Below are 26,002 nucleotides of genomic sequence, written 5' to 3'. Positions count from 1 at the left end.
TGTTTACAGAATTAAGGATTAACAGGAATTTCTTGAAATATATTTATTTGTTCTATGTGAGTGTGCAAAGTTTAAAATCTGTTGCATACGCCTTTACAATCATATGTACTGGGAATTATTAAAAAGAAATCTGTCAATTGAACATTTTTTTCTATTTTAATTATTTCATTATGCATTTTAACATATGTTCCACTAATTAAAAAAATGCTTGCTTTTTCAATGATTAGAAGAAAAAAAATTGTTAAAACATATGTTTTATAAAAAGTTACATTATTTTTCAGATTAAAGGTGTGCAATTAGAAATGGTGATAGTTAGTTCTGAAGATATAAAACATGAAAAGACTTTAAATGCAGTTCATAAAAACAAGCAGCATTTTTCTCCCGAAGATGTGAGAAAAAAGCTAAAGACTGCTCACATAAGCAGTGAGCCATTTTGTAGGCAAGTAACAACAAATTTAGACTTACAAGTTTTTTGGTTGTGAAGTTATTTCAGTTTCATGCATATTGTAAACCTACTTTAAATTAAAATAAATTTAAGCATTTGAAAAAAATATTTACTAAAAATTGTTTATGTATTCATGTACTCTATAACATGAATAATTCAGCATAAGTCACTTTTTTATTGAATAAATAAAGTTCAAATAGTATGAATGAAATATTATTACCAAAGATATTTATTTAACTTTTCAGCTGTCATGTCTTTCATAACAATTAGATGCACGATTGTCAAATTTGTATATTTTAAATATAAATGTTAAAATTATATTGTAATTAATGTAAATTATAGCCTAACTCCTACGCTTTGACTACATTCTGTGTTTTATTTTAACTTGTTTGAGTTAATGCGCGATCTGTCACTAGAGTACAGAGTTTTCGAATGCTGCATTATTTCACACCTTTTTGCCTCATGGGTTAGACGTTGCATATTGAAACATATGTAATAATAGGTTACTTTGTTAAATGTATGTTGGCATTAACGTTATGTAACTTATGTGAGAGTTAAACAGAGCTGTAATTTGTACTCCAATGCTTATACCATCGATGAAGTGCTTATATCTCTGCCTATGTATTATTGTTACTACTATTGTGATGTAACTAATATTTGTTTCTTGTCATCATATTTATTTTATGAGTCATCCCTTTTGATGTTTGTCATGTACTTATACATTATATGGAGTGAATCATTAAAAGCTTCTTTGAATTATTTGATTAATGTTTAGCATTTCCGGGAGGAACTTACAGTCAGCAGTTCTATAGTTAAACTTAGTTTTCATGTTTTTAGAAGAAGCATGTGGCAAGCCATTGAACACATTTTAGAGAAAGGGCGCCGCAGTATTTAAAGAAAAAAGTTAGATAAATGGTTTTTAAGGTTTCCACTAAATAAATGCAATCTCTATTATGAAAGGGTGTGTTAGAAATTATTTAAATGTAATTAAGCATGAATTCTTTAATAGTATAAAAATTAGAGTGTGTAACTCTAAATTTTCTTTTCAATTACCTTGCCTGCTACTGATCATAAATTGAAAATATTAGCAGTCTTTATCCTGTTTCTGAAACATTATAAAATTCCTTTTTCACTAAATTTGAAATTGCAACCCTTAACCTTAAAACACCTCTTCTTTTGACTTTGTGTGTACCCTTCTCTTGCATTGATTACTAAACACACTGATTGCTTTAATTGTAGCAGCAGCAGAGGTTAATCTGGTCATGAGATCCATTGCAGACTTTCACAAGCAGTGAATTATATTCCACTCCACGCTTTTTTTGTGGAAGATAACGTAACTCATTATGATTTTATTGGTTTTAGAAAATCTATTTTTTTCATAACTCAAGTAACATTTGAAATTATGTACTTGCATACATATTAATCCACTCTTCACTTTAAGAATTATTTTTATCACAATTAAAATTTGGCTGCTCATAAGCATAATTGACAAATAAATGTTTTTATGTGCAATGAGTGTTAAAACTTAATTTATGAACATTATCTGTATATATTTGTAATCCCTTTTGATCTGGTAAATTAAAATAGTTTGTTTTTAATGCTAAATGTATAGATTTGTTATTCTTCCAGTTTCTAATAATTAAAATCTACTCTTCCATTCTCACAAAGCAGTAAAAATATATTATATATACATATAGTATGTATGTGCTTTTCTTTCAAAAAACAGTAACATGTAAATAATGTTAAATTTTTCAGGTTTGTAAATGTAGAGCTTTGTGAACTAAATGGACCATCTGATGTTACAACTACTTCTTGTAGTGTTCTATTAGAAAATCCAAAAGGGCATTATCTTTTGTCCGGTGAAGGACTATCTCGTCAGGTAATAAAAGACTTAGTAATTTAATTTCTTCAGTCAGTTCCAATTTTTTTGTTAAAATTCCTCTGGGTTTTTATTGTTCTTTAAATTTAATTATATATATTATGTTATTTTGGTGCTAAGTTTATGGTAGCAATCCGTTATCAAATGATAAAAATTATCAATCGTGATGCATTAATCATGTATCTTAATATGTGTAACATGTGTTTTCAATTTTATGAGAGAGGAAGTGAAGCTTCATCTTATCCAAATATTTTGTTATCCTGCTTTTGCTACATTAAACCGGATAATTGGAAATCTACTGTATAATAAATAATATCACTTTATTAATTTTCAAACTTTTCTTTTCTTAGGTTCAAGTTGTGTTTGGAATTCATGGCAAGAAACCAGTGTTGTATTTAAATTCAGATAAGACAAATCCAATAAGCACTTGTACAAAAGAAGAAATTATGAATCTTCATTCTAAGACTTTATATGCTTATTTTTCATGAGTATTTATTGTGTTCTAATAAAATAATTTGGTTCAATTTATCCATTTTGTTTTTCAATTTCTTAAAAAAAAATTGCTGGAATAATTTTTAAAGTGATCTCCAATTTGTAAAAGTATGACTTATTTAAATCTTACGTTCTTATTTCAAATTTACCTCACCATTATGTTTTAAAGTAGAAAGCTGATTGTTTTCAAAATTGAATGTAGGAAAGAGGACAATATTTGCCTAATTTATTCTTTAACATTTTCCCAATGATGTTTAGCATGCATATGCTAAAGCTGTAAGCAAAAGGTCAATATTCCTCAACCCCTTCGCATTTGATCCTGATTTTGTTTTCACTTGGCTTTTTCGTATTTACTTTCTTAATAAACAAGTTGATAATTTATACAAATTTGGACCGATGTTATTATTCCAATAGTAATATGTATATTATTCCAATAATAATTTTTTTAAAAAATTGATAGAATGAGATTAATTTTTTTAAAAAAGGAAAAAAATTAGGTATTGTTTTGTATCTAGATTAGAGAAGGAAAAATAAATTGTGTAATTATAGCAACAATGAGTAAAATGGAAAGCTTAATACCAAAATTAAGTAAAAGCTTAGGTTTTTGCTATGACTACAAGACCTAAAATTAGTTTTTAAAAATTGAGCTGTATTGTATTTTAGTCCATTGCTGTTTGTGGTAGTATTATTCAGAAACCAGTGCCATTTTTAAACTAACCCTCCTATTCCAAGTGCCCTTTCTATAGGAGTGGATTGTTCTTAATAGGCGGGGAAATGGGAATGCACGTCTGCCTTTTTTCTGATTTCAGAAATATATATTGAAACAGTTTTTTAATAAAATGCATTTGTAAGAATTTAGTTTGTCAAATTCTGTAATATTTTTTACTTTAACTTTGTTAACTTTTTTTTAAAAAGTTGGCTAAGAATTTTACACCTAGGATAAATAAATATTTCAGTGTTGTAGAGAACACTGGGCAACAGTTCTTAACCTTCTAATTTACCATTTCATATATTAAGTAAATTCAGCTATTTTATTTTTCTAATTAAAGAATTAACAATTACAAAAGATTCTTTTACTCACTCCAGGTGACTCTGCATTGGTAAATTTATCACCTGCACTGGCAAAATGGAAAAGAACCTAAACAGTTCTGTTGAGTATCAGACAAGTTTTAATCAGACTTAGGCCCTTTACCTTTAAAAATTTACAATAGTGTAAAAAATATAAGACAAACACTATTCAAGCATGATCCTACCTGGTTTATACTAGTAATAATGTTTTTGTTTTAAGCACGATATAAAAGCACATTACTTGTATTGCCAGGCACACATCATAGCACTATTCCTTATACTGTTGCCCAAAATTTTCAACTTAAATGCTATTTTAAGTTTAAAGACCTTTCCTTACAATGACATTTATTTCCAAATCTATCATAAGAAATTAAGTGTAAAAAAAATACTTAGAAACTATCTGATCTTGTTTTGTTCAACACAAACAGGTAAAAAAAAAGTGATTGAAGCTCTAAATTTGATTTATGAAAACGGATTTATATAACTGTATTTCACAATACATATTGTTTCCAAAACATATATTTAAACATCAAGCTTTTGCTTATAATTTCTTTCGACAAAAATATTTTTGATAACTATTACTAAAAAATCAAAGAACAATAGTTCTTAAGCATAATATTGCTAATTTTTTTCCATTAAGGTAATTATGAGAGACTAGTTTCATATATTTATTGTTTTATTTAATAAGGTTAATGGAAGACATTTCCGGAATCACATAAAAAACTCAAGTTCTTATTTAACAATTTTAGTATGAATTAAAGCTTACACCAGAGGAAAAAAACACAATTAGTAAGAATTCTATGCTTTAATGAAGGCAAATCAAGGAAGAATAAGATAATACATGAGCTGTTATAGAAATAAGTTGGTTGGAACAACCCTTTTGTTGGAATGAAATGAATTATGTATCATATTAATAAAAACTTTTTTAAAACAGTAAATACACTGCATTACTTAATTTTTTAAAGATAAAATGAAACATTTAAATCACAAACCAAAAACTCTACTAATGTACTATTGAGCTTAATTGAAAACAGCTGCAGAACTTAATTGAAACACATAATCATAAATTTTTAATAAAATGTGTAAATAATGTGGATAACACTTATACATTTCAGTGCAATTCTACAGAGACACATTATTAAAACTAAATCTTAGCATCTAGTAAAGGATTAAGATAGGATCTTATGCAAGAAACTGGAACACACAGAACATAAGTTTAAGGGAGTTCAAAATTATTTTTCTTCACACCATTCATTTTCTTTCCGTACTTGTTCCTCTTCACTGGGTGTGAAATCATTTTTGATGTTGAATGTTTTTCTGATTTCTTCCGGCGTCTTTCCTTTGATCATGTTCGCGACAGTCTTACATGTGACATCAAGAAGACCTTTGATGTCCAAATAGTTCGCAGCGAGGATGAGCTCAAACAGAGTACCCTGATCCACTTTCAAAAAATCTGCATCCCATGAACTAATATCATCAGTTCGTTTATCTTTACTGTCATCATCTTCAGGTGGTGGAGGGTCATCGCGATGAAATGTGGCCCACTGTATGACTTTCTTTAAAATAGCTGAATTAACATTAGGTAAAGGTACAACTTCTTGCTCATCATCATCCATCCCTAAATCCTCTAACATGGTTTTTATGGTTACTGAAGCCTTAGCTATTTCTACATCAACTTCAAATATCTCCCCATCGGAACTTTGCAGCTTTATGTTAGGCATATTCTCAGCAGGTAAATTTAGAATTCTGCAATTGAAAAAAGATTAGATAAAAATGAAACTTGATATTCAACCCACAAAATTTAAATTATTTATGTTAGGTCAGATAATATGGGGAAGAAAAAAAACATATCAAAACAGTCTATAGTCAGTTTATTAAAATGAAAAAAAGTTGGATTTTATTTTAGCTTGTAAAAAATAATTCACAATGCTTCAATTTGCAAAATTTCAAGTTGAAAATTTATATATATATAATCAGCTACATCACAGCATCAAACTAAACAAAAGATTTGCTTTATACCATGCTCTTCCGAAATAAATCAAATAAATTCATATCCATAGAATTTTACTTATAAATTAATGTTCATTTTCATCTCTATTCTTCAAGTTTAAAAATTAGATATGTATTTCTTTCCATACATTTATGGAAAGAGATCTAGGATTTTGATATTATCAAAATCCATTTAAACTTCTAATTTACAAATATAAAATATTTAGATTAGTTGATTGGTAAAAACTTCTAATAGAAGAATCAGGAATATCTTGCCAGTATACAGATGTTTTTGTATATCACGTGCATCAAATACTACAGAGATTTTATAAATTAACTTTAATTTGCAACATACATGAATAGAAGTTTTTTTAAATTCAATTTTATCTATTATGACAAATAATTTTAACAACTTATCAAAGGATGTTAAAATAAGAATTTAATAAATTACTTACAAAATCTTGCTTGTGTATTCAAACAGTTAAATACAAGTTCCATAATTTAAAAAAGTACATTGTGAAGTTAGTTAAACATTACATTTATTTAGAGATGTAAAATTTTTGATAATTATCATCTATAGAATATTCGTATCAAGGAGCATACTCTCCTAGCTAATGTTTATATATAAATTAATATTTAAAAAAATATGAATGCACTTATAAACAAATCTGATCACATTATTTACTTTTTTTTAAAAATTTAAATCATAAAAAATAATCATACATTAATTGAAAGTAAAAAGAAATATTTCGCAAAAATTGTTCTCTAAACTTTTAAAATAACTACTGTATATTATTTATATAAATATGCATACAAATATTATAACTGTATATAAATACTAAAAGAAAATACATTGGAAATAATCATAAATTTGATACAATAGCAATTTTTCAATAAATAAGAAATGAAACAAACATTGTTTGAACATTATTTTTAAAATATTCAAGATTGTTCTCAAAAATGAGATCTCTCTAAAGAGTAATTCAATTATAAAGGATGCTCTTAAAATATTACTAATTAAAAATTTGAATTCCGAGAAATTATGCTACTAAATTAAGCTATTAATCATAGTATAAATGAAGACATTTAATTTAAAACTATATAAATTTTTATTTGAAAATTTTAAAAAAGCTTTGTTTTTATGAACTTTTTGTCAACAATTTTTTAATTTTTTTAGGCTTGATTTTTTTTTTAAATAAAGAGTATCCTAAAAACATTTTAATCCTAAATTTTAAATGTTTTTGTTTTAGAAAGAAAAAGAAAATACAAAAAATCAAAATCATATGCTCAATTCTTTAAATTTCAGCCTTAGAGAATATTCTTAAAATATTCTTGTTGTTACATTTACCTTACTTCTCTAAATTTAATTAAGTAAGAGTCAACTTTAAGTAATGAGAATATTTATACCAGATAATGAAACATCACATAATTATTTGCAGATGCACATAATATACCTATAAGAATGTGAGAACACTGTTCGCAGAAAATTTGTCAAAACGACATTTTTTTAGTATGACTCATTATAATAATAAAAAAAAAAAGAAGCCAAGTGTAAGGTAAGACAAGGTAAATCAATAATAAGTTTTATAACTTCAAAAATCTGCTAAATTTAAATAAATATATACTGGTATATATGATAACCAAAAAATTAACTCTAAAAAAACATTGATTTACGACCAAATTAGGTGGCAACGAAAAGAGTGACAATAGTTACAACAGCTAAGAAATTACACACATTTAGTTATTTAGCAGGAAGTTTTTTACTTGATCTATTGTTTATCTTTACGCAAATTATAAAGATTTGCTACCGCCATTTTATTCTATGCAACCTATCTAAAAACAAAAATAGAATTTGAAATGTTAAAAAAACTTAAGTTCGTAGAATGTTTTCTACTCATCCTTCAGATACAATTTTTTTTCCTAAGATTTACAAAAAAAAAAATTATAGTCAGAAGAAAACGAATTAAAAATAAGTTCAACAAACCAATTGGCCTTCAATAAAATGTTAAAATTGAAAAAGGAAAATCAAAGTTAGGAAAAGAAAATCAAAGCATCACTTAAATAATTAATGTAAATGAAAGTAGAGAAACAGGTTAATTATGTTCAGAAATTACAGTATTTCTTTAGGAAGTATACAGAATTAATATTTTTAGAAAAATCATAAAAATTATATCATTTATTTAAAAAATATACATTAAATAAATGTTTTTATCAATCACGAAATTACCCTTTTTAATAAATAAATTTCTTTAAAACTCAGGTTAAATAGTTGAGGAAAACTTATAACTAAATGTTACAATTAAATTGATATTTTTTAAAATTTCAACTGAAAGTGCTAAGATATTTAATCAGCTAAAAGTCCAGATTATAAAGTGTAGCTAAAAGTAAAGTTTACTAAGTTCAAATAATATTTTAATTGCATGATTAGTTTGAAATACTTGAGTTAAGAAAGACATACATAAAGAAAATTTGCACAGATAATATTTAGTCATATTTCGGAAATAGTTTCTATCATTATTAAGCTTCAAAAAAATTAAGTTGAATATAAAATAAGTTTTTTTAAAAATAATTCTTCCAATAATAAATTAAATAAAAATATTTCTTGGATTCCAAGAGACAGTCTGCATAAATTAAAAATGAATGCAATTTGTCATAAGATGGCTCTTAAGCACTGCATACTTACTATTTATGATGATTATTAAGTAATAGTAAATTATTATTTGAGGAGATTATTTGCTAGGGGGAAAATAATGAAATAGGTCTCAAAAAGTTTAAATATTAAGTTAGCAGTCACTTCAAAGCTAATGGGAACTATATAAAAATGTAGCGTAAGCACAATAGAATTTAGAATGTTAGGCTAAGCAAAATTCTAAGAATTTCTAATGCAGAACAACTAGAATTTAGGAAAAAAATTTGAAATAAGGGGAAAATATAAATAGTTTAAAAGTTTAGCATATTATTTCATTACTTACACTATGAATTATTTTATTATTCTCAGCAATATACTGCAATTTTAGCACATCAAAATAAAACTAACCCCAAGGCTGTAAATGTGTTGCCACCAATTATTTTAAATACTTCAAAATAAAAGAATAGTTAAAAAACATTAATTCATTAAGCCATGCAATTTATAAATAAAAAGGATCGTTATAAGATTATTTGAAAATATAAATCTTGATTATTCACTTATTATTAAAAATTTCATTTTATTTTTATGGTAGGATAGAAAATCTGGCAACAGCAAAAATTTGACTTAAAAATAAAAATAAGTTGGAGAAAAAAGAATAGTAGGTTAGGGGCGTAAATTTTTAGAAATATAATATTATAGTATATTAAGAGCTACTTCTAATAGTTGTTGTTATCTAAATTTGTAAAGTATGATTCGTTTTATTCTCATCCAAAATAGAGCTGGTAAAACTCGCCTTGCTAAATGGTATATGAATTTTGACGACGATGAGAAACAAAAACTAATCGAAGAGGTGCATGCTGTAGTTACTGTACGAGATGCCAAACATACCAATTTTGTAGAATTCCGAAATTTTAAAATAGTATACAGGCGTTACGCTGGGCTTTATTTCTGCATTTGTGTTGATGTTGGCGATAATAATCTCGCTTACTTAGAAGCCATTCATAATTTTGTAGAAGTGTTAAACGAATACTTCCACAACGTTTGTGAGTTGGATTTAGTCTTCAACTTTTATAAAGTATACAGTGTGGTTGATGAAATGTTTTTGGCTGGAGAAATTCGGGAAACAAGTCAAACCAAAGTTCTAAAGCAACTCTTGGTATACAATTCTCTGGAATGATCAGTTGTTATAAATTCATTGTATGAATTTCCCGTTGAAACAAACTCTTGTTGGTGTGTAGTAATGCAAAATTCATTAACTATTTACAGTTTCGTACTATTTCAGTGTCTGAGTAAAGAGTGTTTTAAGTACATAGTTATTTACATTCCATCTGTGTCACGAAACATGAGTGTTATAGACATGGCCTTCTTCCCAACTGACATATTGTTTTCTCTTGTATTGAAAATTTGGTGTTTTTCTGAAATGAATGTGTTAAGAAAGTTTATAAAATTTTGAATATTGTTATTTTAAACATTTCAATGCATTTTGTTATTTCTGTTCAATAAACATAAATTGACAAGTGTATAGTATCTGTCTCTGTTATGGATTATTAAAGTAATTGCTACATGAACAAGTACTCAGTGCAAAAAAAAAAGATATTCCTTATTGTTACTTGAATTGAAATTGATACCGTAAATAGAGACATAGTATAACATATCGTTAGCAACTGTATTATTATGCAATAGAAAATTTACAATCTCGTTTGGAATGAATTAATTTTTTTTTATAGTTAAAGAATTTGCGTTACTTATAAATTTCAATAATACACGATTAATATTTTAATGGAATAATTCCCGACATTGACACTGTTAAAAAAAATTGTTATGTTGTAGGCTGGCCAACCACCTGGAATTATCAGGGAATTTTTTTATTCTGGAAAAGGAAGGCTGGGATTTTTCTTAATTGAAATTATTTTACCATTTGTTACATTCACTTTTTTTAAGATGGAAATTTATCGCCAAACAGTTGAATTATCATCAACTTAGAAATACTTTGCTTGCATTAAAATTTGCTCCATTATAAACCTGTTAAACTAGAATGCCACTTGTAACTCTCCCATGGTTGCTAAATGATTGGAAAAACCTTTGACCTATTTGGAGACTGCAGTTTAGGAAAGGCAAAAAGATTCTGAGGGAGGTGGAAGAAGGGGTTAGGATATTTACTTTTTTTTTATATATATAAAAGCATGAGTTTTCTTTTTTAATTCTAGTCCATGGGCAGAATCTATTTATCATTCAAGTATGTTCTGATGCTTTGGGGGTGTTATTTTCTTTAAACGGAATTATTCAAAATGTTTTAATATTTTTCACTTTATAAAATTCTCCAAAAATTTTTTAAAGTTTAATAATGGATTTTTTATTGCACTGTTTCTGAAAGTTTTTGTACTCCTATCCAATGAAATTGGTGAATTATTTTTTCTCAGCAAAGCCATCAGTTTCATAAAATCGCTAACAGCAATGTTTGTTGACAAATCGTTACAATTGTTCCATTGATGCTTATTTTCTCGATTTCAATTTAACCTTGTATAACCTAATTTATTTTTAAAAAAAAGGTTCTTTTACGAACTAACTATATCTTGACATTTAATTTTACTGTTTTGTTGGTAAAAATTTGATTTTACGATTCAAAATTTGAATTGTAGTAATCAATTTTTTCTTAAGTTATTATTTTTTTTATTCTAGGATTTTTTCAACTATTACAAGATGGAAATATTGACATTGATTGATCTATTCCAACAGGAAATAGAGGACAATTTAAATTAAAGATGTTTTTTTATCAAAAAATAATGTTGATTAAGTGATATTGATATAAAAATTAAAGTAATTTTCAGTCATCATAATGATTATCACTCACTTAAATTTCTATCCAATTTGAAAAATTTTCAGCTGAAACCGAAGTTAAAAATTTCAAATTATGTATCATATTTACAAGTTAAGAACTGCATAGAATTCTTTATTCAAATGGCAGCTTCAAAATTCAGTCAAGTTTTCATTTAAATTTTAAGCAAATTCACAGAGTTGAGACAATTTGCAAATGAGTAATCATTTTTTGCTTTTGTGTGACTTTTTGTCTGACACCAACAATTTAATCCATTTGATTTGAATTTATTATCATCCATTATTATCATTTTGATCGATGTGTTTTATTCCATCAGTTTTAATAAAACAAATTGTTTTTTTGATAGGTTAAGATGTACTAAATATTTTATATAAAAATTTTATGACTATAAACTTCACTTTGGTTTATGTTCGTCCAACACCACGGATTTGAAAAACAAAAACAATTAACTAATCTGAACTGAGAAAAAATGTGGTTAGATTGGAATTCTTTAAATATTTTAATTTCAAATAAGAAAAATAAAAGTTGAAGAATTTTTTTTGTGCAATATGCAACAAGAAATGTGGCAATTTTGCATTTGTGACATTCATTTTTAAATACTGAATATCTCAAAAGTAATAATGCTAATTCAAAACAAACAACATTATTTAAATGTTGAACTTAAGATATTAGTTTTTAAAAAAAATATGATCAATGAATTTTATTAAGAGCACTGTTTGGATAAAATACAGTATAAAATGGCTCTATATTGAAATGTAAATAATTATAAAAATTTATTGATATATACCCGCCTGGTATTATTATTTTTTTTTGATTAATGAAAATATATTAAACAGTACTTATCCAATGTTTTTTAGGTCATTCTGTTCTTGCCATTCGGTACACTTTGTGCAAAAATTACTTAAATTAACACATTAAAATTTTTTTTATTCAATAAAAACAATATATTCTATTCTACAAGCTTAACATATTTCCTCCACATCTATCTTAATATTTTAAAAACTAATGTACTAAAATAAAAGAATTTAAAAAATAAAAAGCAAAATCTTGTTAAGTTGTCAAAATTAATTAAGTCTAATTATTTTTTCATGATGATATATTAAAAAAATTCATTTTAAATAAAATACTTATATAATATTGACACTTTTCTTGTACCCATGCTTAATAAGAAAAAAAAAGATGCTGACCTGGAAATTTTAAGATTTTTATCTGGAAAAATCAGGGAAATTCGAAACCTGATTTGAATGGCCACCATTTTTGGTTTTGAGGTAAAGCAAAATTTTTCAAATTTTCTTTTTCACTTTTATAGTTTTGTCTGTTGACTGACAACCCATATTTTCATGCATATTAGAATTAATGACTTCATTACAAAAACGTTTCTTTAAAAAAAACAATCATATTTTCAATTATATATATTAGCACCAATTCTTTCGTACACTTTCGAAACATTTTATATAGTTTTTGCACGATAACTAAATTTCTGTACCTAAAAATGTATTTAGCTTACCTCAATACCGAAAATGGTGGCAACTATAGACCAAAATTTCTAACGCTGTAGAAAAAATGGAATTTTCATAGTTAGAATTTTTGATTTTTTCTTTCTTTCTTTTCTTAAGAAATAAAATCTTTTCTAGTCATATTTTTTGCATAGTACTCAGTTGTTTTGGCCTAAAATATCATGTCAGTAATCTTTTTGCATCGATCCATTTTTTTTCCAAAGTCATTTACCTTTTATAAAGCTTTGGAAAATATGATCCAACTTCATAAATTTTTAAATGCCTATTGGGATTTTTTTTCCATCCTATAAATTGTATGGCTATCCTCAAACTGCCGATAACTTAAGAAAAAAACAAAACAATGAAGGGCTTGAGTTTTATCTACATGAATCTGGGTAACAGTAAAGGTTCTCTTGGGGTCAAAAAGAGAAGGCAACACAATCTGTTTTATCTTGTGTATAACACACATTCATTATTGTTCATCAAGTTTATTTGTATTTATAATCATAGAATTTTTTAAAATTGGTTGTGTCCCGCAGTGGACTGATGGTTAAGACACGGTTCCCAGCAGATCACCGAAGTCAAGCATCACTGGCTACGGTCAGTGTGCGGGTGGGTGACCACTTGGATCAGTTTGCGTATGGACCGAGGGTGTGCGGTATTGGTCCTCGTTAAACTGTGCTACCGTGAAGTGCTCGACTTCGCGCGCAGGTCGTTGGGCTACCGAAGCGGGGGTGCCATCCCCTCCGCAGAGGATCAAAATTGTGATGGCATGTCTTCGGATCATCCTCCGGGATGTTTCCCAGACCGTCGCCAATAGCCCATTGTGCAGCTCTAGTGCGACGTAAATCAACAACAACAATAAAATTGGTTGTTTATAAGTACAAAAGTTTAAGTTCATGGCCAATTTTTTTCAATAGATAAAATTTTGAAAATCTCACTTAGCTATACACTAAAAAAATTGCCTCAAAAATCAAATTTATTTTAGGTTATTGTCTAAATGAATTTCTCTTATTAAATCAATCTTAATCCTATAGGCGTTTTGACATAACAATATTTTTAAAAAAAAAAGTGTCTATAAAGTGTTAAGTGCTTTATATTTCCTTTTTCAGCTGTGCTGTGGGAATAAATAAAATTAGTAAAAGTATTGTTTAAAATTTTATTTTAATTGAAAATGAAGAGTCCAGTCAATTAAGTTGATACAATGAAATTTATTATTTGAAAATATCGAACTTTACCAACGTTCAGTGTTGCTGTTCAGGGCTCAACGTTGTCAGGTTGTGGGTACAGTGTAATAAACAATGTGTTTCTTAATTATTGCTAATTTTGTATTTTTAGAATCCTTTTCTAAAATGAAGTAAAAAATGTACCTGTTCATTGCAGCTAAAAAATACCTGTTATTTAAGCTAGGATAAACAAAAGCCTTATCAAAACACCTCAAATCACGTTTTAGGAATACAGAATTTAAAACATCAAACCCAATTTGATTGTTAAAAAAAACAGAGAGGAGTCATTGACACTTTTTTTTTTAAATGAGACCTGAGTGTTTGGATGTACTTTTCTCCAAAAGACTAGAAAAAGACGATTTTTTTTTGTATGTTTAGTTTTTGGAAATAAATAAATAAAAAAAAATAAATTTAAAAACCTAATTATTTAAAGAGAGATTTTTTGTGTTTAAATCTCTAGTAAAAAGAAAATGTGTTTCAAAAAAATTATAATTTTACTGCTATTGAACTTGCATTGAAAAAACGATATACTGTCAATATTTAATGACCCCAAAACTAACTTGAATTTTAAAGTTATTTTAGATGACTTGACATGTGAGCAAAAATCCCTATTTTAAATAGTTTTTGCTGAACTATATTAGACGGAGCTCAAAAATAAATAATCATTTTTGGCATGAAATAACTCGAAAATTAATGACGACGTAAACGAAATTTACACATTATTACATTTCTCTAAAAATATACTAAGTTACATATTATTTCTCCTCCGGGATGTTTCCCAGACCGTCGCCAATAGCCCATTGTGCAGCTCTAGTGCGACGTAAATTAACAACAACATATTGTTTCACCTAATAGTTATTAAGAACTTTAAAATTCATTTTATTTTTCTAAAAAATATTTGTTTATTCTTAGGCTGTGAAATGCAGTTTACGGGAAACTATAAGCATAGGAATTGGGATTTTTTGTAGGCACCTACAAATATTTCTGAAAATGAATAAGAGGTGGATGTATTGCTTGCAATTCAATTGAGTTACGAGAGTGAGAAACGCATGTGTTAAAAATTTTCTGAAACAGCAGCGGCAGTAACTTATTTTTAATGTAGTGAGAAACTGATATAAATTTTTAAAAAAAAATTTATTAATTGTTTGTTGAATTGTGGTGGCTCAGGGGATTTAGAGTTCGTCTTCCAACGAGGTGAACCGGATTTGAGTCCCAGTGAAGGCTGGTCGATACGAATTCCGCACCCAGCTCGCACCGACCACAGTGCTGACGAAAAATATCCTCAGTGGTTGAGTCCCCTTGCCGTCATGGTTTAGAGTGATCATGGATTAGAGTCCCCTTGCCGTCGGGCTAGCAATGGGGTTAGTTCCTCTATGAGGGCAGATTTCTCCAAATGGGGTTAGTTCCTCTATGAGGGCAGATTTCTCCTAATACTTGATCCAAGAGTTCCCTTGTCTTCTGGATTGGGTTCAAAATTACAAGGCTACGGAGTTGAACATTAGTAGTCATAAATCCAAAACTTTTTTTTGTCGGCTGTTAAAAAATAAATAATATAAAATAAAATTTTTTTTGTCTTGAGTCTCGATGGCTCAAGAAATAGAGCGTTTGCGTCTTCAAAGTGATTCAAGTTTGAATCCCAGCTATGGCTTGGCGATATGAATTCTGCTCCTGACTCAAACCGAGCACAGTGCTAAACATAAAATATTCACTGTGTTAGATAGATCATTTGTTAGAATTCTCATGCCGTTGTGTTAACCCTTAGAGCAAATAAAAGGAAGGAGATTACTTGGCAATCACCATTCCGTAAGCCAATTTTTTTCTCCAAATCCCTCTTGTGCTCAAAACAGCGGATTCTCTCAAAAGAAATACATTACGTTTCATTGTTAAGTCGATAGTATACAGTCAAAAATCGCAGAAAAACGAAAGTAAGTGGAAAGCCATCAATTTCCCATCAATTGGATTACTTAATAATACATTGTTTACACGTATTTTTGTTTTTCCAGTTTGTTTAATTCTTCTAATCATAAGGTTAATTGCTTGACATTTTGTCATAAACAATAAGCATAACTCACAATATCGCACAATGTTTTGATCGCTTTGTGTTTGATTTTGCGTGATTAAGCCCGTAATGTTGAATTTAATAATAACAATAATTTATGTATTGGGATAAATTTGTCTTCGTGGATGACTTATTGATGGAACTAACCGCATTTGCCTTAAAGGGAGAGGAAGGCCACGAGAATCTCCCACGGTTAGCCAAACGGCAAAGGGACTCTAACCCAAGATCCGTCTACCACTGAGAATATTTTACGTCAACACTGTGATCAGTGCGAGCCGGATGTGGAATTTGTATTGACTAGCCATTGCTGGGATTCAAACCCGGTTCACCTCAATGGAAGGCGAACGCTCTATCCTCTGAGCCATTGCGACTCTCCCAATACTTGATCCAAGAGTTCCCTTGTCTTCTGGATTGGGTTCAAAATTGCAAGGAACATCAATAGTCGTAAACCCAAAATTGGGTCGGCTGTTCAACGACGGTTACAAAATTTTAAAATAAAAAAAAAAATTATGTATATAATAATTTATTTCGTACATTTCATTTTTTAGTAATATTTTTTTTTAAATTTAGTAAAAATAATAGTTTAATATTTAAGTTCATATCAAGCTCACACATATTTAAGCTTACACTTGATAAATTTCTTTTATTGTTATTTCATAGATATAAAACAAATTGTTTAATATAAAAATAAATTTTAAAAGAATCAATAGAATATTCAGGGAACAACAAACTTTTATTTAATCATTATATATAAAAAGAATTATTAATTGATTAGAGTTGTAACATAATGCCTTGTTGACCAATAAGCATCAAATTCGTATTTCTTTTTTAAATTTTTATTTTACTTTAGAATTTATTAAACTTATCTTTGAATCCTTCAGAATTTATTACATTATTTTTCCTTTATTATCCTGCTTATCACCACTATATTTGCTTTAATGAGTTTAATACCACAAGAGCCGCATGCACTGCACGGCGGCAAGCTCAAACGTTATAACCTATTTAATTTAATGAAATCAAACTGTTTTGTAAATAAAATTATGGTCATGAGATCTCTAGAGAAATGAAATATTATTATGCATATTTGAGCAAACCACTTTCAAAAGAACGTTTCTACAAAATGAAGAAATACTAGAAAGTTGATAACCACTTATACGATATTCTCCCATCGTAATCTTTAGCATAATAATAATTTTTAACACTTTTTATTTTACGTTTCTGAACGTTAAAATGATTGTCTCCGAATAGAATTAACATATTATTTCCATAGTCATTAACACTTTTTCGAGCTAATTTCTTTTGATGTATAAATGAGAAAAATTACTAAGCACTACTATTCGGTAGACCTCNCACTATTAATATTTTCAGAGCTCATTCTAGGCAGGGTAAACAGGGAGCAGCACCCTGCTGCCCTTTTACTCAAAAGAATCCATCCTGTTGCCCCTGAAGTAAATTAGTACCCTGATGTAATAGTACCCTTTTTGCCCTTTCTTTCCTCAACCCTTCTTTATTTTCGACTCTTTTTATTTAGTTTGTCATTGCTGTCAATACATAGATTTATATGGGAAAGGAAAAATAGCCATCACACCCCCTTGTTGCACTTGGCTTTGAAGTTTGCAGTTACTTCACTATCATTAAATCATAATTATTCTTAATCATTTTAATTATTAAATCATAACTACAGACACTTAAAAACATACATTTATTATTTTATTAATATTTGCATGCATTTTAAATAAATTACTAAGCTAATTAGCTCATTAACTCGATATATATATGTACGTTAATTTATTAATAAAAATTAATATGATTGCTTTGGTACTTTTAGTAAAGTAAAAAAGAAAAATGACAATGTTTTTTTAATAGGTGTAAAGCCTATAGAAAGAAATTATTGCCTTTTTAGAACAATAATGCCCTTTTTTTTAAACTTTTGCACCCTGCCCTTTTTTCTGCCTAGAATGAGCTCTGATAATTTAATAGAGTAATTCCCAACATTGACACTGTTAAAAAAAATTGTTTTGTTGCAGGCTGGCCACCCACCTGGAATTCTCAGGGAATTTTTTCATTTTGGAAAAGGCAGGGAATTTTAAAGGAAGGCTGGGGTTTTTCTTAATTGAAATTATTTTACCATCTGTTACATTCAGTTTTTTTTAAGATGGAAATTTATCGCCAAACAGTTGAATTATCATAGACTTAGCAATACTTTGCTTTGATTAAAATTTGCTCCATTTTAAACCTGTTAAACTAAAATGCCTCTTGTAACTCTCCCAGGGTTGCTAAATGAATGGAAATAACTCTGACTGATTTGGAAACTGCAGTTTAGGAAAGGCAAAGATTCTGGGGAGGGGGTTAGGATATATACTTTTTTTATATAAAAGCATGAGTTTTCTTTTTTAATTCTAGTCCATGGGCTGAAACTATTTATCATTCAACTATGTTCTGATGCTTTGGGGGTGTTATTTTCTTTAGACAAAATTATTCATAATGTTTTAATATTTTTCCCTTATAAAACTCTCCAAAAATTAGTTACAGTTTGAATTTTTTATTGCACTCTTTCTGAAAGTTTTTGTACTCCTATCCAATGAAATCAGTGAATTATTTTTTCTTAGCAAAGCCATCAGTTTCTTAAAATTGCTAACAGCAATGTTTGTTGACAAGTTGTTACAATTGTTCCATTGATGCTTATTTTCTCGATTTCATTTTAACCTTTCATAACATATTTTATTCTTAAAAAAAAAGGTTCTTTTACGAACTAACTATATGTTAACATTTAATTTTACTGTTTCGTTGGTAAAAATTTGATTTTCGATTCAAAATTTGAATTGTAGTAATCACTATGTCGAAAGTTTGTAAAATTGCTTGCATTCTAGCGATGTATTTCCGGAATTGTTTCTCCTTTTATCCTAAAAAGTTGGCAAAAACAAAGAAATGTATGGGACACACATGTTAAATGATATAAACAAAATATAATAAAATTTTATTCATATGTGTTTATTGTTAAGAAGAAAAAGGAAATTTATTTTTTTTTTTTGTTCTGCACTGTGCAGATTTCTCATTGGGCAATTCCGCAGTAAAACCAACCAGATGACTAAAATTTTAAACTTAATGTTTTTAAACAAACAAGGTATAATGTTCAAGGTTAAAAATTTAAAATTTAGAAATAATGATTTTCACTTATAAAAGTCAGTTTTCCATAATTTATTGGCAAGGCTGTTAAATGAAGGGTTACATCAATTGAAAATTTTAACTGTGGTCAATAAATCTCTAATAAGTACAGTTTTTTACATTTTTTTAAAAAAGAAAAAAATTTACACTAATAATAGAAACTGAAAATAATAAAGTAAACTGTAACAAAACATGTTATCTTGCATCAATGTGTAGAAACATGGCACAATTTTTGCTCTTTGGAACTGTTTTAAGTTTAGTTTCTGTTTAACTAAATTCGTTACTTAAATTTTACATTGAATGAGATTTTACAAAAGCCAACTTGACTGATAATTATAAAAACATTAATTTGATTTGGTTCAAAATGGAACTGTATACGTTACTAAAGTATGTAGTTTCTATTACAATTACTTCTAATACTCTTAGATATATATTGTTTTTGATTGAAGAATAAGTGTTTGTTTCTCTAGTTTGCAGAAAAATTAATTTATTAAATAGTAAGCCTACACGCACAGCAAATAGTAATACACGTCCTATTAAATTTTTAGTAGTTATTGGACCTGTAATCAGCAAAAGGAAACTGGAGGTCATTCCGATAATTATATTAAAAAGATATAATAAATAAAGATTATGTAAAATAAAGAGATAATCATATTAAAAAAGAAATTTAAATTTATTCTGGAGTCAATTTGAAATTTTTCATAAGTTTGGTGCATATGTAATGCTACATATGCTCTTTCTTGTTCCCCTCTAGCTATGTCACTAACTACAAGTAAAGGGTATATAAATTAATGTCGTCTGCTTTGAAACATGAAATAAAATATTCTGTAAGAACTGTGCAAAACGATTATTTAATTTTATGCAGGCAAAAAAATAAAGTTATTAAAGTAAAATTTTTTCTGTTTGAAGAGAACTTGTTTTCCTAGAAAAATATTTTAGACTAAATAATAACAATTTGTTTTCTTCCTTTTTATGTACAGTAACATATTTTTCAATTTTTTTATTGTACATAAAAATAAACTTTTCTGCTTTTTTTTTCTTAAGTTATTTTTTTTAATTCTAGGATTTTTTAAAATTATTAGGTTTAATAAAATATTGTCTAAATATGAGTACTATTTACATTGTTTTTAATATACGTACCACAATTAAAATAAGTGATTTTTCAACTAACTATTATGATGGAAAATGTTATAAAACACATTGACCCATCTATTCCAACTGGAAATAGAGGGCAATTTAAATTAAAGAAGTTATTTAATCGAAATTTTGTATTATATTAAGATTAAAATTAAAGTAATTTTCTGTCATTATAATGGTTATCACTAACTTAAATTTGTATCCAATTTGAAACATTTACAGCTGAGACCAAAGTAAAAAGTTTCAAATTAATTATGTATCATATTTACAAGTTAAGAACTGCATAGAATTCTTTATTCAAATGGCAGCTTCAAAATTCATTTTTGAATACCGAATATCTCTTAAAATAATTAATGTTAATTCAAAACACAATCAGCATTATTTAAATATTGGACGTTAGAAATTAGTTTAAAAAAATTTGATCAATTAATCTTATTAAGAGCACTGTTTGGATAAAATACAGTATAAAATGACTCTATATTGAAATGTAAATAATTATAAAAATTTATTGATGTATAACCGCCTGGAATTATTTTTTTTTTGCTTAATGAAAATATATTAAACAGTACTTATCCAATGCTTTTTGGGTCATTCTGTTCTTGCCATTCGGTACACTTTGTACAAAAATTACTCAAATTAACACATTAAAACATTTTTTATTCAATAAAAACAATATATTCTGCAAGCTAAACATATTTCCTCCACATCTATCTTAATATTTTAAAAACTAATGTTGTACCAAAACAAAGAAATTTAAAAAATAAAAAACAAAATCTTGTTAAGTTGTCAAAATAAATTAAGTCTAATTATTTTTTCAAGATGATATATTAAAAAAATACATTTTAAATAAAATACTTTATAATATTGATACTTTTCTTGTACTCATGCTTATCAAGAAGAAAAAATTAAGCTGACCTGGAAATTTTAAGATTTTTACCTGGACAAATCAGAGAAATTTGAAGAGGAATTTTCCACCCTGAGTTGCCACCATTTTTGCTGTGCATGTTGTCAAATTTTTTTATATTTTCTTTTCCACTTTTATTGTTTTGTCTGTTGACTGACAACCCATATTTTCATGCGTATTAGAATTAATTACTTCATTACAAAAACGTTTCTTTAAAAAAACAATCATATTTTCAGTTATATATTAGCACTAATTCTTTCAAACACTTGTTATTTTATCTAGTTTTTTGCATGATAACTAGATTTCTATACTTAAAAATGTATTTAGTTTACTTCAATACCGAAAATGGTGGCAACTATAGACCAAAATTTCTAACGATGTAGAAAAAATGGAATTTTCAAAGTTAGAATTTTAAATTTTTTCTTTCCTTCTTTTTTAAGAAATAAAATTTTTTCTTGTCATATTTTTTGCATAGTACTCAGTTGTTTTGTCCTAAAATATCTTGTCAGCAATCTTTTTGTACTGATCTATTTTTTTTCCAATCTCATTTACCTTTTATAAGGCTTTGGAAAATATGATCCGACTTCAAAAATTTTTAAATGTGTCCTGGAATCTATTTTCCCTACTATAAATTGTATGGCTGTTCTCTATCTGCTGATAACTTAAGAAAAAACAAAACAATAAGGGCTTAAGTTTTATCTACATGAATCTGGGTAACAGTAAAGGTTAGCTTGGGGTCAAAAAGAGAAGGCAACACGATCTGTTTCATCTTGTGCGTTATGGATTCATTCATTTCATCATTTCTCATCAAGTTTATTTGTAATTACAATCAAAGAATTTTTAAATTTGGTTGTTTATAAGTACAAAAGTTCAAGTTCATGGCCAATTTTTTACAGTAGATAAAATTTTGAAAATCGCACTTAGCTATCTACCGAAAAAATTGCCTTTAAAATCAAATTAATTTTAGGTAATTGTCTAAATGAATTTCTCTAATTAAATCAATCTTAATTCTATAAGCGTTTTGACATGACAATATTTGAAAAAAAAAAGTGTCTATTAAGGGTTAAGTATATGCTTTTTTATTTGTATTTTGTCAGCTGTGCTGTTGGAATAAATTAAATCAGTAAAAGTATTATTTAAAATTTTATTTTAATTGAAAATGAAACGTCCAGTCGATTAAGTTGATATACACGGAAATTTATTATCCAAAAATATCAAACTCTTACAACGTTCAGGGCTCAACATTGTCAGGTTGTGGGTGCAGTGTAATAAACAATGTGTTTCTTGATTACTGCGCATTTTGTATTTTTAGAATCCTTTTCTAAAATGAAGTAAAAAATATACCAGTTAATTACCTGCAGCTAAAAATACCTGTTATTTAAACTAGGAAAAACAAAAGCCTTATCAAAACACCTCAAATCACGTTTTAGGAATACATAATTTAAAACATTAAACCCAATTTGATTGTTAGAGGAAACGGAGAGGAGTCATTGTCTTTTTTTTAAAAATGAGAGCTGAATGTTTGGATATATTTTCCTCCAAAAGGTTAGAAAAATACGATTTTTATGTCTATCTGTTGGAAATATATAAAAATTATTTTTTTAAAACCTAATTATTTAAAGAGAGATTTTTTTGTTTAAATCTCTAGTAAAAAGAGAATGTGTGTCAAAAAAATTATAATTTTACTGCTATTGAACTTTCATTTGCATTGAAAAATGTGATATACTGTCAATATTTAATTAGCCCAAAACGAACTTGAATTTTAAAATTATTTTGGATGACTTGACATACAAGAGTACATGTGTGCAAAAATCTCTATTTTAAATAGTTTTTGCTAAACCAAATTAGACGGAGCTCAAAAATAAATATATAAAGAAATAAATCATCATTTTTGACAAAAAATAACTCGAAAATTAATGACGGTATCAGTAATAGTTTCATATCATTACATTTCTCTTAATACGTACTAAGTTACATATTGTTTCCCCTAATAGTTATTAAAAACTTTTGAATTTATTTTATTTTTTAAGAAATTATTTGTTTATTCTTAGGCTGTGAAATGCAGTTTAGCGGAAACTATAAGTATAGGAATTAGGATTCTTTGTAGCCAACTACAATTATCTCTGAAAATGAATAAGAGGTGGATGTATGGCTTTGCAATTCAATTGAGTTACAAGAGTGAGAAACGCATGTGTTAAAAAGTTTCTGAAACAGCAACGACAGTAACTTATTTTCAATATAGTGAGAAACTGAATTTTTTTTCCTTCTTTTTTTTAATTTTATTAATTGTTTGTCGAGTTGTGGTGGCTCAGGGAATAGAGAGTTCATCTTCCAACTAGGCGAACAGGATTTGACTGCCAGTGATGGCTGGTCGATACGAATTCCGCGCCCAGCTCGCAACGACCACAGTGCTGACGAAAAATATCCTCAGTGGTAGAGTCCCCTTGCCGTCATGGTTTAGAGTGATCATAGGTTAGAGTCCCCTTGCCGTCGGGCTAACCGTGGGAGGTTTCCTTGGTTTTCTTCTCCATGTAACGCAAACGGGGGTAGTTCCATCAAAAAGAGTTAGTTCCTCTATGAAGGCAGATTTCTCTAATTCTCTTTCTTTCTAATATTTGATTCAAGAGTTTCCTTGTCTTCTGGATTGGGTTCAAAATTGCAAGGCTACGGAGTTGAACATCAGTTGTCATAAATCCAAGTTTTCTTTTGTCGGCTGTTAAAAAATAAATAATATAAAATAAAAAATTGTTTGTCTTGAGTCTCGGTGGCTCAGGAAATAGAGTGTTTGCCTCTTCAAAGTTATTCAAGTTTGAATCCCAGCTATGGTTTGGCGATATGAATTCTGCTCCTGGCTCAAACCGAGCACAGTGCTAAACATAAAATATTCTCTGTGATAGATAGATCATTTGTTAGAATTCTCCTGCCGTTGGATTAACTCTTAGAGCAAATAAAAGGAAGGAGATTACTTGGCAATCACCATTCAGTAAGCCAAATCCCTCTTGTGCTCAAAACAGCGGATTCTCCCGAAAGAAATACATTACGTTTCATTATTAATTCGATTGTATACAGTCAAGAATCATAGAAAAACGAAATTAAGTGGAAAGCCATCAATTTTCCATCAATTGGGTTACTTAATACATTGTTTGCATGCATTTTGTTTTTTTAGTTTGTTTTATATTTCTTCTAATCATAAGGTTAATTGCTTGAAATTTTGTCATAAACAATAAGCATAACTCACAATATCGCACAATGTTTTGATCGCTATACGTTTGATTTTAAGTGATTAAACACGTAATGCTTAATTTAATAATAATTTATGTATATAATAATTTATTTCGTACATTTTTTAGTAATATTATTTTTAATTTAGTAAAAACAACAGTTTAATATCTAAGTTAATATCAAGCCCACACATATTTAAGCTTACTATTTATACATTTCTTTTATTGTTATTTTACAGATATAAAATAAATTGTTTAATATAAAAATAAATTTTAAAAGAATCAATAGAATATTCAGGGAACAACAAACTTTTATTTAATCATTATATATAAAAAGAATTATTAATTGATTAGAGTTGTAACATAATGCCTTGTTGACCAATAAGCATCAAATTCGTATTTCTTTTTTAAATTTTTATTTTACTTTAGAATTTATTAAACTTATCTTTGAATCCTTCAGAATTTATTACATTATTTTTCCTTTATTATCCTGCTTATCACCACTATATTTGCTTTAATGAGTTTAATACCACAAGAGCCGCATGCACTGCACGGCGGCAAGCTCAAACGTTATAACCTATTTAATTTAATGAAATCAAACTGTTTTGTAAATAAAATTATGGTCATGAGATCTCTAGAGAAATGAAATATTATTATGCATATTTGAGCAAACCACTTTCAAAAGAACGTTTCTACAAAATGAAGAAATACTAGAAAGTTGATAACCACTTATACGATATTCTCCCATCGTAATCTTTAGCATAATAATAATTTTTAACACTTTTTATTTTACGTTTCTGAACGTTAAAATGATTGTCTCCGAATAGAATTAACATATTATTTCCATAGTCATTAACACTTTTTCGAGCTAATTTCTTTTGATGTATAAATGAGAAAAATTATTAAGTACTTCTATTCGGTAGACCTTGGAGAGATGTTTAAAATTATGTTATATTAGTATTATTTCTAAATAAAACGATTTGTAAATTGAATTTATTTCCTGATGCTGTAAATATAAATAAACAGTTCTTTTAAGATTAAATGTTCGTAAGCAAGTAACCGAATGTAAAAGCATAATTTTTCTATTTTATTAATAAAATTTTTTTTAAGAAGACTTACATAATGGTTGTATTTTTATGTATGTTAGTTTTTTTAAATACAAATAATCCAATTTATTAATGTAAATACATTCTGTCTGCTAATTATTTTCTTGCTTTATTTTCTAAATATTCTAACATCGCTCGCTATAAAATATTACATTGATATATTTGGTGATTATTCAAACTGCACCAATACTAAGAAATTTTAATACCGATACTGTGGAAAAGAGTGTTTTACGTTTTCTCAAAATGTGTTTGTATCGGAGAAAATTATTTGATAGTGACAAATTTTGACTATCAGGCCGCGAGCAATAACATGGGATGCTATAAATACAGTTAATCTCTATTTTGATGGG

At 27.6% G+C, this 26,002-nt stretch overlaps 3 protein-coding genes across 5 annotated transcripts in view; 2 read left to right on the top strand and 1 right to left on the bottom strand.

Moving 5' to 3' along the window:
• Positions 1–2,852, top strand: part of LOC107441718 (isoleucine--tRNA ligase, cytoplasmic) — a 41,164-nt gene extending 38,312 nt beyond the window's left edge. The window contains exons 27-29 of the mRNA XM_043048350.2: positions 282–439; positions 2,201–2,324; positions 2,675–2,852. Coding sequence (XP_042904284.1) covers positions 282–439; positions 2,201–2,324; positions 2,675–2,812 — 420 coding nt within the window. The 3' untranslated portion in view covers positions 2,813–2,852. The remainder of the gene's footprint in view (positions 1–281; positions 440–2,200; positions 2,325–2,674) is intronic.
• A 1,818-nt stretch (positions 2,853–4,670) lies between these two features.
• The window catches only part of LOC107441722 (SKP1-related A), a 315,013-nt gene continuing 293,681 nt past the window's right edge, over positions 4,671–26,002 (bottom strand). The window contains exons 1-2 of one of the 3 annotated variants that reach the window (XM_016055077.3): positions 8,846–9,049; positions 4,671–5,630 (exon numbers count right to left, since the gene is read on the bottom strand). In XM_016055077.3, the coding sequence (XP_015910563.1) occupies positions 5,117–5,605 (489 nt within the window). In that variant the 5' untranslated portion in view covers positions 5,606–5,630; positions 8,846–9,049 and the 3' untranslated portion in view covers positions 4,671–5,116. Of the gene's footprint in view, positions 5,631–8,556; positions 9,050–26,002 lie in introns of those variants that run through there. The other 2 variants (XM_016055078.3, XM_071177624.1) reach the window with 2 other exon arrangements.
• On the top strand, positions 9,251–9,679 carry LOC107453013 (adaptor protein complex 2, sigma subunit). The gene has a single exon (XM_016069669.4). The coding sequence runs from the start codon at positions 9,251–9,253 to the stop codon at positions 9,677–9,679; it is 429 nt and encodes a 142-aa protein (XP_015925155.1).

Source organism: Parasteatoda tepidariorum, chromosome 2 (genome assembly GCF_043381705.1).
Source record: "Parasteatoda tepidariorum isolate YZ-2023 chromosome 2, CAS_Ptep_4.0, whole genome shotgun sequence".
Lineage (NCBI taxonomy): Eukaryota > Metazoa > Arthropoda > Arachnida > Araneae > Theridiidae > Parasteatoda > Parasteatoda tepidariorum.
Note: the sequence above shows the minus strand (reverse complement) of the source record. Positions and strands in the feature narration are given on the sequence as shown.

What these genes read in the sequence shown, in the direction of transcription:
- LOC107453013 (XM_016069669.4), top strand. Translation starts at nt 9,251, where the DNA reads ATGATTCGTTTTATTCTCATCCAAAATAGAGCTGGTAAAACTCGCCTT.